We start from the raw sequence: 13,431 nt of genomic DNA on the forward strand, positions 1-13,431 counted from the left end.
GCGCGTGCTCGCGGGGCGGCCTGGGCGCTGGGGGCGGGAGCTGGGCCGGGGCGGCGTCGTGGGAGGCTTGGGCCAGATCGGCCGGGTGGGCTGGGGGCGGGGAGATGGGCCGGGGCGTGAGCGACGCCGGCTGTCTGCCGCACGTAGGCGGTGGCGCGCGGCGCGAGCTGGGCCGTTCGGCCGGGTGGGCCATTCGGCCTGGCCGCTCCTTTTTCTTTCTTTTTTTATACTGAAATTGGAAATACACTTTGGGGCTTTAAATAAAATCGGAAAAATACAAATGAGGTACCGTTGGATTCTTTATGAAAAATACTTCAATATGAGACTAAATTTGGAACGAAAACATAAACTTTATAAAACCAAAATATAACATACATGTCTATGTGGCTATATTGCCTTTTCTAGGGTTTTGTTTTCTCAAATACAAATCCATTAAGGATTTGAAAACTTTGAAATCAAGGATATGTTTGATTTTGAAAAATACTTTAAAACCACAAGTCTTTGAAAACACTATTTTAGAATTAACTTGTCAATAACTTTGAAAAGTTTTAATTCTTTGTGAATTTTTAATCAAGTTCACACAATCAAACATTAAAATTATTTTTATTTTTCATTCCAAAATTTTGAAAATGTGACACAAACCCAGTATCGCTATCATGCGTGTACCTAGTATTACGTATACCTAGTGGAAGCGTGACGTCATTGATGATGTGGAATATGGTGGAGTTCATAATTGCTTGTTGTCCGATGTATGCTTATTTGAACCCAACAAGAGCTAAGAGTTGCAAAGTCCTGGTAACAAAGGTAAGATCTGCAGCCGGCGATTCATTCATCACTGCAAGAAATGTGCATACACCGGAAGCTTATGAACATAATATAGCTTTTCTTCGCTTTCCCTTTTTCCTAATTGCTCCGTCAGTACTAATACATTATACATTTAATTTTTTTTTTTTGCGATAAAAGATACTCCTCCATCGGATATATTAATTGAACAGTGGTATTACAATCTCGCCGACATAGAGTCGGGATATTATCCGGTCCTGATCCTAACCATACTGCCGAATGCATGGTCCTACGCCCAAAGGCAGCTAGAGTGTGGCTAACTATATTCTGATCTCGCCTGATATGCACAACCTTCACCTCCAGGCTCTCAATTTAACTCTCTTCACATTTAATTTAACTCTCTTCTACAGGAGATCCACTTCACTGTTTTCTTCAGCCAACAAGAATCACATGCTGCTGCTCTCCCTGACCAAGCACCCGGTGCAGTCTTGATGATGCGTTTCTTCTTTGCTCCTGTGGCAAGAAACAGGGGATTGGGAACACGGAAAATGTTAGGGCTTGTTCACTGCGAACTGTTAAAATTCAGATGGCCGGAAACACACCTGGAGCAGCTGGAGCCGGTACTGCATCTGCCCGTGCTGGACAGCAGAGATGAGCCGCATGACGACGTAGAACGGCAACAAGATCCCACTAGCCCTGAGCAAGTATACCTTCAAAGCCAAGGAAACGAGTGTCATCTTCTCAATCATGGACCCCTTAATTTTCGAGCGGCATGATATGAATCACGGATAGAACTCACCGTCAGTAGGCTGAAAGACTGATCTGCGGCTCTGACGGTTTCCATGGCGACGAGATGCCTCAGCAGCAACACAACAGTGAACTGCATGCATGGAAATTCAGAATGCAATGTGACCACTCTCATATCTGAAGGTGAGAATGCGATTGGTTCAAGTCTGGTTCAGGGATGTTACCGTCACCGTCAACGAGCGGCACCAGGAAGCGTTTCTGCCGGCGGCACGCGCGCACTCGGCGTAGGCCGGGTCGCTGGCGTCAGGTCCGAGCAACAGCGCGTCCTCCGCCTCTTGGTAGTCCGCCATAGGGACCTCCAGGCTCCCTCTGCACCACGAGCAGCAGGCATATATATATATGGTTAGTCGTGACATCCAATACATTTGACCATGACGCGCATTTCAGATTGTATTATTAGAGGCTGTGCTGCAGAGTAGTAGCAAGGACCAGGACACTGTTTGACTAATTTGCAAGAATGTGGTGGTTCAGGAGTGCAGGACACGGCAGTACAGATGTGCAATGCGAGAAGGCATTTTATCTGGCATCTCATGATCATGGATAGAGGGAATAACTAGGACATGGTGGTTGGTACATGTCTAACGAAACAGCTACGCTGAACCCACCTAACTGTCAGCCATCCTATTCGTATCCATGCTTGATCATCTCTAGCTAGTACGAGTGCTTTTCTTTTCAGCGGTGCTAAAGAAACAGGATACTGCAGAGAATGAGTCTGACAGCCGTCGCAGCATGTCTCGGTTTGTGTACATTGCGGCGCACTATATTCTAAATCCAGGAAACCAGGTGGGTCGGTATTGAATGTTTGTTGGGTATTCTCTTGTCTGGATGGTGATGACAGTTGCATGACACTAGACATGGATTACTACTGTATAGCTAGCCTCTTTCCGCGTACTAGCACCTATTCCGTTACCAATGATAGAGATAGAGGGATAGAAAGAGGGATAGAGCGGGAGGGGCGGCACCTGATGGTGACTGCGACGTGACGTTTCTTGGGAGGAGCGGTGTAGCCAGGCTCGTAATTCTGACAGCGAAAACAGGCATGATGTTAAACAAGAGCCAAGAGTACCATGAATTACTCAAGTACTGATATAGTAGGTTCAATTCCTGGTGAAGAAGACGATTAAAGAGCGTTGATCGATCTATAGCCGGGGCGGGGGATTCTCATGGATAAAACAGTAGGAAACGATGATCAAGCAAGAGAACTGAAGGCCGAGAGCGATCGAGGTAGCTCCGATGCAAACCTTGAGGCAAATCTCGCAGAGGGTGCTGCCCTTCTCATCGCACCACCTCTGCACGCATCCCCTGTGGGCATACTGTACAAGAGAAGATGAATAAACAGCACCGATCAGGAGGAGCAGAAGAAGAATACCCAATGAATTGATCGGAACAGCAGCTAAGAAAGAAGAAGAAACCTTGAGGGAGCCAGAGCATGCGCAGGGCGACTCCATGGAGGTCACGGAGCCCTCATCCTCCTCCTCGTGGCAAATCCTGCACTGCCTCAGCGAGCAAGAACACCACGGCTCGCCATCTTGCTCCATCCTCCTCCGATCTCTTAGTTTCCCGGGCCTTCAATCCGTTTCTCTCTATCTCTCTGCTCGGCAATTGGCTTCTCTCTGGCTGTCTATGTCTCTGTTTTTCGCCCCTGCCCTGAATGGCCATGGCTTTAAATAACTCCGAGGAAGAGGAGGAGAAACCGAAAGGAGCCACGGCGATGACTGATGAGGAAGGTGGAAATCCAAATGCGCGACATGTGGGCCCGAACGCTCTAGGAACGGCCACGACACTTCCCAGTGAGTTCTGGTCCTCCCCAAACCCCAACGAGTCTGACTTCTGCTATCCCCTGCGCGCACTACCCGATCGGCTGCTCCGTCGATCTGGTGCTGTGCGCCAACAGATTGCGCTGCATTCGTAGGCCTGCACTTTTTCTGTGATGTCAGGTTGTGTTCTTTCCGATTAAGCAAACTCTAAAACACCCAAAATGCTCCACGTCACCCCTCTGCGTGGCCTTATCTTTTGGGCCATGCTACCCTTTTTTTTTTTTTGAAGTTCATTCGGGTGGAAACCCGACAAGCTGCTATTAATAAGAGACCCTAAGAGATACACCAATTACATAGGGATTTAGATTATACAAAGAGGACCCTGAAGAAAAATGGAAAACGCGATCCAATCCTCCATCTTCCTCCTCCAGATGGAGCTCGGCCGACGGACTGCAGATTCATCTCCGGGGACATACCACTTGGCGACGAAGCGCAGAAGAACACCGATAGGCAGAGCAGAGCAGCGGCGGAGCGGCAGCCCTACTGCCATTCAGTCCAACGCCAAAAAGCATCGGAGAAGAGCTCCAAGATGAAGACGCCTCCGCCATCAAGCAACCCCCGCAAGCCAGCCACCACCATGAGGGCTTGAGCAAGTGGGAGAGAGAGGCGGCCGCGACCAGTAGTTGCGCCATCAGCAGAAGAGAGAAGCCCAGCTACAGGACACCTTCCGCCCCCTCGCCACCACGGTCGGCCAGGCCAAAAGAAATCAAACAGCTCACCCCCGTGCCCACCTCCCCCGCCACCATGGCCGGCCAAGGAGACAAGGAGGCCATCTTCTCGCCAGCAGATGGCTCCTAGGTGCCTTATCGAAGAGCATGACCGCCGACGAACTCTAGACAAGATCCACCATGGATCTGGAGAGAGGTCGCCGCCGACGGGCCACCTGGTGCCGCACCAGAGAGACACTCCGCCCTTGCCATCTCCAAATCAAGCCGTTGACGCCTACTCCGGCCACACCCCCTCACCACCAAGGCCGGCCAGGAGCGGAAGAAGAGGCGTCAAGAGAAGCTCGAAGGAGATGACACAGGCCTTATTGCGGAGATCGGTCGAGGAGGGGGTCCCTGGGCTCCGGCCGCCGGAGCAGAGAGAGACACCGCCAGAACTCGGCCCGCTCTGGATCTGGCCACGAACCAGAGCTTCTACTCCTAATCTAACCGGCAAACCGCCGAGAAACTACTCCTATCCTAGAGAACTACCTCTGGCGCCTCACCTCCGCCGCCTCCAGCCGGCATCGCCGCCGGAAGGGCTCGGGATCGGCCCAGATCTCGTGGAAGAGGCCCTGGCTACTGTAGCGAATAGAGAGAGGTTGGGGGAAAGTGGATTCGGCTTTTTTGCTACCCTGTGCCCACGCACTATTTAGTCTTAGGAGGTGCCCCTTCCAAAAAAAAAAAAGTCCTGATCCGTCACGTTCCTCTCCACAAATCTCAGCTCCGCTCGTTCCGGCCGGAGGTGACCCCCCAACTAGACCAGCGGCCGGCGCGCGCACGGCCGTGCCGTCGACTCGGAACCAACGGCACGGCATGGTTGCCCCCGCAAGCGTCGTGGACCGAACTCCCACGGCAGCGTCCGCTGGCGTAGGTGGCCTCGCCTTCGGCATCCAACGCATCCTGGCTGTGGTGGCTATCGCTCTCGGCGTCCAACGCGTCATGGCTGTGGTGGCTAGCGCTCTCCGTCGTCTCCCCTTTGGATGGCGGCCCATTGGCCGGTCGCATCATGCCGGTGGCGTTCCCTGGATCCAACGTGAATACGGGCTGGTGCACAATTACAATCCACCGTGCCTTCCATATTCACACAAAAACAACAAGATTGTGTTTCCGACTCGATTATAAGTCCTCGCTTATTACGTAGATGATTAACGGAGGCGGCAGCCACATCTCTCCATATTAATTCGCAGCGCAGGGAGCCGATTTGGCATGATCTCTACTTCTCTAGATGCTTTTCGCGATCAAATTTCCAGCGATACGATAGTACGAAACAACTTGGTGCCGTATACCTTCGTATCATGAGTTCACATCCTATCATGTTGGACTTCGCCGTCCTCGAGTTCGATCTCTGCTGCAGAGATCGTCGCTGCCACCGACGGCTGCTACTACTACCACTTGGATACCGACAAGTTTTGATGCCATGGTAGCGAGCTTCCTATCATCAGTCAGCATCATGCCATGTCGGACCGCGCCGTCGTCGAGTTGGAGCCCATCCAGCTTCCTATACCTGGGAAGTACGATACCAGGACGCGAGAGTTTGTATGGGGAAGGGGCCATGCACAACTGGAAATATATGCTATGCTAGTGCCATCCAGCTTTAACCTTTGCATCGGCTACGTCTTCCCGTTGCGATATATGGGTCTACTCCACTGGTAGCAGTGCAATGTAGGGTCTTTAAATCAAAAAGAGGGCATGATTTAAGGGGAAAAGGGCTGTATGAACGGCTGTATAGATACCTGACCAGATCGATGCATCCAGCTGTACAGCTAGATCATGTTGTGGGAATGTGCTGTCATATTTTGTAGTATTTCATATCTTAGTTGTGCTGTATTATTTTGCAGATTCGTTGGTTAGTATTTCATATCTTAGGGCGTACATTGCTCTCGTGAGAATAGCAATTCCTGGCTGCCATGTGCAAAAGATGGGTAGAAATTGAAATCTCTGCTGATGTTTTAGCTCCTCTATAAGACTGGTACGAACCTCGCAAGTAATGTATGAGTTTCCACCCCTCAAAAACATGTCACCTTTAATGTACCAAAGGGGGGAGTCACACCACACAAACTTGTTTGAACAAGAAATCAATATCAGCATAGGCAGCCTCATGCAAACAATCACGGGAAAGAAAATTGCATTTAGCTTATTTATGTCACTAATAGCTTATCAGAAGGGAAAGATAACTGAATTTAGCTTGTTTGAACTAGAACAAAAGCAACCCACAGACTGAGCAGTAATCGAAAGCTCACATGACAAAACAACAAACCAGAAACTCAACATTGAACACAACAGAACAAACAGAGACCTTAACACATTCACTATTCATCTTCTACATGTAAGAACCCAGAATTCTAGGCATAATCAAACTCCCCAAGTCCGCTTCTTCAAAATGAATCTTTTTGCCTTGGTCTGGCTTCAAACCTGCACATGATAAGAACTTGAGTATACATAAAGTGGAAAAAGATCATGATTTAGCGAACTAGCAGAAATTATCTGGCACCTGTTCATTCTGAAAGAGGCTTCCGAACCACAAAGAAGTACATCGGGGTGAAGATCTCCTTCCTGTTAGTATTGCAGATATTAAAACTCACATATACAGAATTAAGCAGGAGGGGGCATAATAAAAGGAAAAGAAAGGGGGTGGTGAGGAGCTCCTAAAGTTGCAATACCATTGAAACTTTGTGCAATTATACTTTTTATGGCAGAAATTTGGTTCAGAGATAAACTTACTTGCCACCTTCAACAAGACCATCCGCAGCCTTCTCTAAGAAATTAGAGACCCTCTGACTGCCTTCCGGAGCAAGACCGATGTATTCCAATGCCTTGACCTGAAACATATCACCAAGAGAATCTCAATCTCATGTTCATGGCTTCACGTGGACCAAGAATGACAAATCCACTTTGGCTATTATGGCTTGCTACATTGGACAACAGAAGATGGTCCATAAAGCTTTTAACTCTCCACTAGTTATCTGTATCTTTATACGGCTTAGGAGCTAAATTTGATTGAATTCTGTAGTCTACACATATCAATTTTATCGAATATCAAAATATTGATGTATCAAATGCCAACAGTATAGCAACATTAAATTTGGTGAAAGTAAGTGTTCTTGCCAATACCAACGGAAAATGCCAAGCAACTAGAACTATATTTGTGTCCTTATACTAGTCAAGAATCTAATTTTGCAGTTACTATCGGCAGTGAAACTGAACGTTTCCTTATTTCTATATATGGTAAGAATTTAAAGCCACATGACAGAATTCTAATCACAAGGAGATTTGTCGACCAATAGTCCATATTAGTTGTCCCTTTAGAGAGAAAATACTAATTTGATTTGGTTGTGCAAAATTCAATGATAGCAAGAAGAAGAGATGAAGTATTTATCGCCTCACCATATTGCGAGTAACTAGTCGTCCCACGGTAGTCAAACGGAAACTACTCAAGGAAAATCGACTAGGATCCAAGGGCAAGTACCAAGGCAATGGAGAATCTACAGCAAGATCCTTATCCCAAATAACCTTCATGAAGACAAAAAAATATTATATCAATTAGAGATTCCATGAAATTTCATGCAATTGAGAACAAACAAAACTTGCTTTGCACTAGGTAAATCCTAGAAACACATGATTAAAGAAAAAGAAGGAAAACACGAATGTCTTACCTCAAACCCAGCATCTTTAACAGCTTGAAGACATTGTTTAGTACTTCTGATATCTGGTAGACCATTACCAAGCTCAATTTCATCCTTGATCCTCTTGTGGGTTGCATTGTTTGCATCATAGTGATCTGTAATGCACCACTCATACACAGCAAAACACTGCCCAGGTTTTAATACACGGTAGATCTCCTTATAGCAGCCAACCTGTGCAACAAAAAGGTCAATTCACTTGTACTGCCAGAAGGTATTCAAAGAGATGAAAAATCCTAATACAGAAGAGACAGAGGTCATACCGGGTCAGGTGCATGGCATGTTGCCTCTATGGCATAAACAGCATCGAAAGTGTTATCGGAGAATGGCATATTCATGAAGTCTGCCTGCATTTCAGACAAATGTGTAGAAAAAGTACTGTCATTTAAACCTTTTGCATATTTCAAGAATTACAGTACGCATCACTCTTTTAACATTTGTCTTCACCCTTATAGCTTAGTTCATTAAAAGGTTGGTTAATCACATGTTTATACGGCATTACGACTGTTCTAAAAGGTGAACGTCGAGGGGCAACTAGGTGCCATTGCATCACCCTCCTAGCTCTTTTTGAAACGGTCCGAAAAGCAATTGCAAGGATTTGTTTGACTACAAGAGGATAATTCGGGGATAGCAACACAGACGCTAAACACAATAAAATGAATGGTAAGCAAACAATACCTTGACAAAGTCACATGTTCCACTCAGTCCTGCCAATCGATTGAGCTCCTGAAAAATAGGATATAGTTAATAGAAGAGTCGTGTGATAATGATACTTAAATATGCACATTTGGGTGAAGCTAAGCAATCACAGCCACCAGAAAAGTGAAATAAATCAAATATTTGAGTGCTGAACAACCTTTCCCCTAGTTATCTGATAGTCGTTGTTGTTTAATCCAGTAACTGAGGTCGAGCTGCAGATAACGGTAGCCAGATCAGTTGTTTCTAGCTGCATGTATAATGTAATGGCAATGAAACATGATAGTAGACACGTGTCTATCATACAGAGGGAGTTATACAACTCGCTTCGGTTACAACCAGAGAGCTATATTACTTATATCTCCGTTCTAAAATAAAAGACTTTAGAAAGCATGAATTCAAACTTCTCTAACTTTAACAATTGATATATATAAAAGGATTACTGAGATTGGTTGGATGAAATAAGTTTCCAGTATTCGGAAAATCAGCCAGCTAACCAGTTAACTGGCCAATTTATCCCTGCTCGGAGGGTCACCAAGCAGCCGATAAACTGATAAATCAGCGATTAACTGATTAACTGTCTGATTAGCCTATTAATCCCCTACTTGCCAGCCAACCGAACAGCTACCAGTTAACTATTTCCTCAACAATGATAATGTCATTAGATTTGTCATGAAAAATATATATTTTTTAGCATTTTCCAAACATTTCATATAAAAATAATTCATATTTCAAAGTTGCACCTCGGAGACTGTTACCATTTCTGAAACATCCATGTATTTTGGAACAGAGATAGCATTCATATGGTCAAGTGGTTGCCCACCATGTTTTAACAGGAAGTAGATCAAGGATGATACTAAAAAAGTTATACTGCTCTGCAATCTCAGTTTTCATCATACCCAACAGAATAGTGCATTAGTAGCTGAAAAGGTAAATAGTAAATGAAGATTCCCTGCCTCCCCCAAATTATGTCACCACATGTTTACAGTTTTTAAATTAAAACATTGATCTCTTCAGATACATTAATCATGCATATGAAAAAGTATGAAACCAAGTGCATCACAATCAATCTAAGATTAAGATCTGCTACTGTGTGAAGAAAAAGTCTAGACGTTATTGTATAATAGTTTGGTTTTTCACGATTTTTTGCAAGAGAATGAAGCAGGAATTAAACCTAAATCTGGCAATTTCTCTCAATGGTCCGCCGATTCCACAGCCAACGTCCAAAACCTACAGCAAGAAGTGAAGCAAGCATCAAAGTTAGTGTATGTTTCATTATCACGTTCTGATGTGGCTTAGTTTGCCATAGGTTATTTCATCTTCATATGAAAACTGACCTTCATCCCTGGTTTCAACTCAAGCTGAAGGGCCAGGAAGTGCTCGTGCCGTTTGATACTTTCCCTTAAAGATTCCCCACTCCACCTAACATCAAGGCACACGGGAATTACGCTAAGTCATACTTAGATTAATATTTTCATCTTTTTCTCAGAGTAAAAAAAATGGTATATTTTTTCTGGAAAATAGAAGATCAATTATTTGTTCATTCGGTAAGAGTCTTCACCTGTGAGCAAAGTGGAAGGATTCACCCCAGCCATACTCATAGAAGCTAGTAGAAAGATCATAGTACTTATTAACCTGATAAAGCATCAAAGTATCAGACTCTGAAATCAAATCCTATAGTTGGCCACTATCATGGGCTATGGGTGATTCAGCATAGAAAATACATGTAAGAGTTGAAAAAAAGTGGCACCATTCAACAACACATGCTTAGGATATTTAAGAAAAAAAAATGATATGTAGCGACAAAGAATGTAAACAGCAGAACCTAGAAGCTGTGTCTCTATTTGCTACTTCAAGCATTATCAGAAATTCCTGATTGCAAGAGTAACGTTCTAGAGCTTCTAAATCATGTTTCGAAGAACATAGATCCTTTAGTGATTGATATCAGGTAAAACAGAGTTGCAAGCTAACAGTTTGGTTTATATATGGTGAAACTAACTACAGTATTATGTCTCTTTATGGACGAAGAATCATCGCAGTCTCGCAGGCATGAAATCTACAAAACTATTCCTCCAAAAGTACAAAAAGTGCTAAGCAGCGTATATGTTTGTCTCCCTCATAGGATAATTATTACCATATCAGTGTAGTTGAACTTCCTTGATTCCTCCTTCCCTCCGTAGTATCCATGATACTTCTCATACCTTGTGACAAAAATATATTCCAAATATATGAGTACAACAAGAACACAAAATTTACTGAAGAGAACGAAGATAAACTCTATCAGGAATGAAGATGTCACTATGTCATTAAAAAAAATTACACACAACAGATTCTACAGTGTCAGTGCAAATGCGAAACATAACTTCTTTTTAAAAAAAAATGGGGTAGGAGCTCCGCCTTTTCATTGATTAAGGAGTAAGCAGGGGTGGGTGAGGCCAAAAGGACAACTCATAACATGAGAGAAACTTAGCATTCTGATGGCCCCTTACTAGTGTGCACTTTTTTTTCCAAAAGATAGTGTGCACATGTGAAAGGACCAGCTTAACATGACATGGTTACAAGGTACAGTAGTAGGTACGATCTCAAAAGGACCAGTTGGATGACTTGTAGTGTCACTCTAAGAGGGCAGATAGTGGTGCGGATGCATAGAGCTTCAGCTGCGCATTTAATCCACCAAAGTACTAAACATTGAATTTAAGCTAGGAACTCAAACACATCAATCATATGTTCAGAACCGTTAACTCAGAAGAAAGGGGCGAAGAATTATCCATTTCCAGGTGCAGATCGCGACGGTTAACTAACAGCAGTTGTCATCTGGAGTAGGACATGCCACGTTTTTTGAGCACAGAACCACAACTGCAAATAAGAGTTTTTTTTCGAGAGTAGCAAATAAGAGTTTGAGGTACACACAGAGAAGATGCTTGGAAACGTAAATCTACAAGACAAATGGCGTGTGAGAAAATCTCATGGGGTCAGCTTCCCATGTCTTATTTTACTCCCAGACATAATGGATTGCTAGGGAATAACATTAAAAAAAAATCTAAGCTGCTGGATCACGCAACGGCAGTGTGTATACGTACTCATCGACCGCGGATTTGACTCCTTCCTTGTTGATCTTCCCGCCAAGGCCAGAAGCGAGATCCAGGGCTCCCGTCTTGGACATGGTGGCAACCTGGCGCGGTGCGTGGAGGTACACAGTCAGTTGAGCCCCAAAATAAAAGAAAAATAAATTCCGAGGTTCTCTGATAACAAAACTCGCCGCTGTGGACGGGAGATAAATAGGACGAGATCAAAGTGGGGTGGATTCTGGAGGAGAAAGAAGATCTGATAGGATTCGGACTGGATTGTTGGCAGCAAAGATAATTGTAGAGGCAAACGGAAAGCGATCCGAGCGAGATAGGGATTCCTTACCGGTGGGACGAGATCTCGACTCAATGCGAGCCCAGTATGGGAATGAGGAGGGCGGAGCTCCGAGAGAGAGAGTGGGAAGTGGAGGCGCAGGAAGGCGGGTGCGGCGATTGAAGAGAGAGGGAGAGATGGTGACGGACCTTGCCGTGGCAGAGGATTTGTGTGGAGAAGGGAGGAGCCGTTTGGCACTGGATTGATTGATTATACAAGAGGACAGGCTGTGCTCGAGAGATCAGGGCACAACTGGAATGTGATGGGTAGCCGGCTGCTGCTAGCCTGCTACTACTAGCAGACAGCTGACAGAGAAGAAGACAAACAAGGTTCCATTTGGATACCCTGTCATGCACCGGATGCCCTTGATCCAACCGTGACCGCCTGCCTCAAACAAACGTGGTAGGTTGATCGGATCAGCCAGATCTCATCCTTCACGTTAGATTAAGGATAAAACATAGATCAAATGGTTGATCATGTTGTGCATGATCCACACAAGCGTTCATTACCTTCCACATTTAAGACTCCGACCAAGTGAAAGCAGGGTACCTGACAACAGTGAAATGCTGCTGGAGCACACCAAAAGCCCGCTCAACATCCTTGCGAGATGGTTCCTGACATGTCGTAAAATAAACGTCCATCTCCGATACTGGAGCAGGGATTGTGTTCACAAATGGGGTTATAAAAATAGAGGAAACAGATGTGTGCATTGCATTCATGCATAGAAAATGCGGGAATTTTCACGCTTTAAAGTAAAACGATCACGATGAATCGAAGTTTCACTTGACCTTGGTGGAATTGAAGTAGCTCATCAAGTCAAGCGCTATAAACTTCAATGTGACTCTGTTTAAAACCTTGTTTTGGGTAGAGATGATTCGATCTGAAGGGTTAGATCAAATGAAACTAAAACCAACACAATAACATATTAATCAAGGATCAATTACTTGATCTTATTAAAGATCATAATATGGTATTATTTGCCATAACATATGAACATATATTCAATGGTAAATCAAGTAACAATAAAATGAAGAAACCATTTTTCACTTATCTTTTCCATGTCTTAAAACTAATCCATGATCCCATGAAACCTCATGGTATTCATTCCACTTCAACATTGGAATTATAACAAGGAGATCCACTCAAGAAGTATATATTCTTCTCTATTCCAAATAGTTTTACATCAAACCTAAAGAGGTGAGAGTCCTATTTTATTTAGGGAAGCAATGACAAACCTTGAGGCAAACCTTGGATATGAATATCCATATGATCACAACATTATCTTCAAGAGGAACCCTAGAGTATTATTCAAGACATTCCTTAGAGAGAGAAACCATTTATGTGAAACATAGATAATGGTGATCATATCAATCTCTATGGAGCCTAACCATAGGATAGTAATACAATCATTTCCAAATGAGAGAGACCATCCATATCAATCCTAGCTTTAATTACTTAGGAATAAATTACCACCATTGAACTAAAGTATTAGGAGGTAAACCATTTCATCTCGAAGGGGTGAGATAACCAAATACCAAATGG

General features: G+C 44.4%; 2 protein-coding genes across 2 annotated transcripts; both read right to left on the minus strand.

The window, feature by feature from the left end:
• Positions 1-863: 863 nt before the first annotated feature.
• On the minus strand, positions 864-3,358 carry LOC124675965. The gene is made up of 7 exons (XM_047212053.1): positions 3,003-3,358; positions 2,832-2,903; positions 2,553-2,611; positions 1,755-1,899; positions 1,583-1,663; positions 1,386-1,493; positions 864-1,296 (listed from the first exon to the last, which is right to left on the minus strand). The coding sequence occupies exons 1-7, from the start codon at positions 3,126-3,128 to the stop codon at positions 1,216-1,218; spliced, it is 672 nt and encodes a 223-aa protein (XP_047068009.1). The 5' UTR covers positions 3,129-3,358; the 3' UTR covers positions 864-1,215.
• A 2,864-nt stretch (positions 3,359-6,222) lies between these two features.
• LOC124674972 (cycloartenol-C-24-methyltransferase 1) lies at positions 6,223-12,137 on the minus strand. The gene is made up of 14 exons (XM_047211028.1): positions 11,902-12,137; positions 11,571-11,662; positions 10,625-10,691; positions 10,052-10,125; positions 9,828-9,912; positions 9,665-9,720; positions 8,651-8,705; positions 8,473-8,520; positions 8,058-8,141; positions 7,768-7,968; positions 7,499-7,624; positions 6,836-6,933; positions 6,606-6,667; positions 6,223-6,526 (listed from the first exon to the last, which is right to left on the minus strand). Exons 2-13 carry the CDS (start codon positions 11,651-11,653, stop codon positions 6,610-6,612), a joined length of 1,035 nt encoding a protein of 344 aa, XP_047066984.1. The 5' UTR covers positions 11,654-11,662; positions 11,902-12,137; the 3' UTR covers positions 6,223-6,526; positions 6,606-6,609.
• Positions 12,138-13,431: the final 1,294 nt, after the last annotated feature.

The sequence above is a fragment of the Lolium rigidum genome, chromosome 7 (genome assembly GCF_022539505.1).
Source record: "Lolium rigidum isolate FL_2022 chromosome 7, APGP_CSIRO_Lrig_0.1, whole genome shotgun sequence".
NCBI lineage: Eukaryota > Viridiplantae > Streptophyta > Magnoliopsida > Poales > Poaceae > Lolium > Lolium rigidum.

Bases quoted from the DNA above. Each gene is read 5' to 3' on its own strand.
- LOC124675965 (XM_047212053.1), bottom strand. From the start codon at position 3,128: ATGGAGCAAGATGGCGAGCCGTGGTGTTCTTGCTCGCTGAGGCAGTGC. The intron at 2,612-2,831 runs GTTTGCATCGGA...TTTCGCTGTCAG, and splicing joins TCTGCGAGATTTGCCTCAAG to AATTACGAGCCTGGCTACAC. The intron at 1,494-1,582 runs GTGAGTTCTATC...TTGGCTTTGAAG, and splicing joins AGTCTTTCAGCCTACTGACG to GTATACTTGCTCAGGGCTAG.
- LOC124674972 (XM_047211028.1), bottom strand. From the start codon at position 11,653: ATGTCCAAGACGGGAGCCCTGGATCTCGCTTCTGGCCTTGGCGGGAAG. The intron at 10,692-11,570 runs GTACGTATACAC...TTTTGTCACAAG, and splicing joins GTCAAATCCGCGGTCGATGA to GTATGAGAAGTATCATGGAT. The intron at 6,668-6,835 runs GTAAGTTTATCT...CAATACTAACAG, and splicing joins GGTCTTGTTGAAGGTGGCAA to GAAGGAGATCTTCACCCCGA.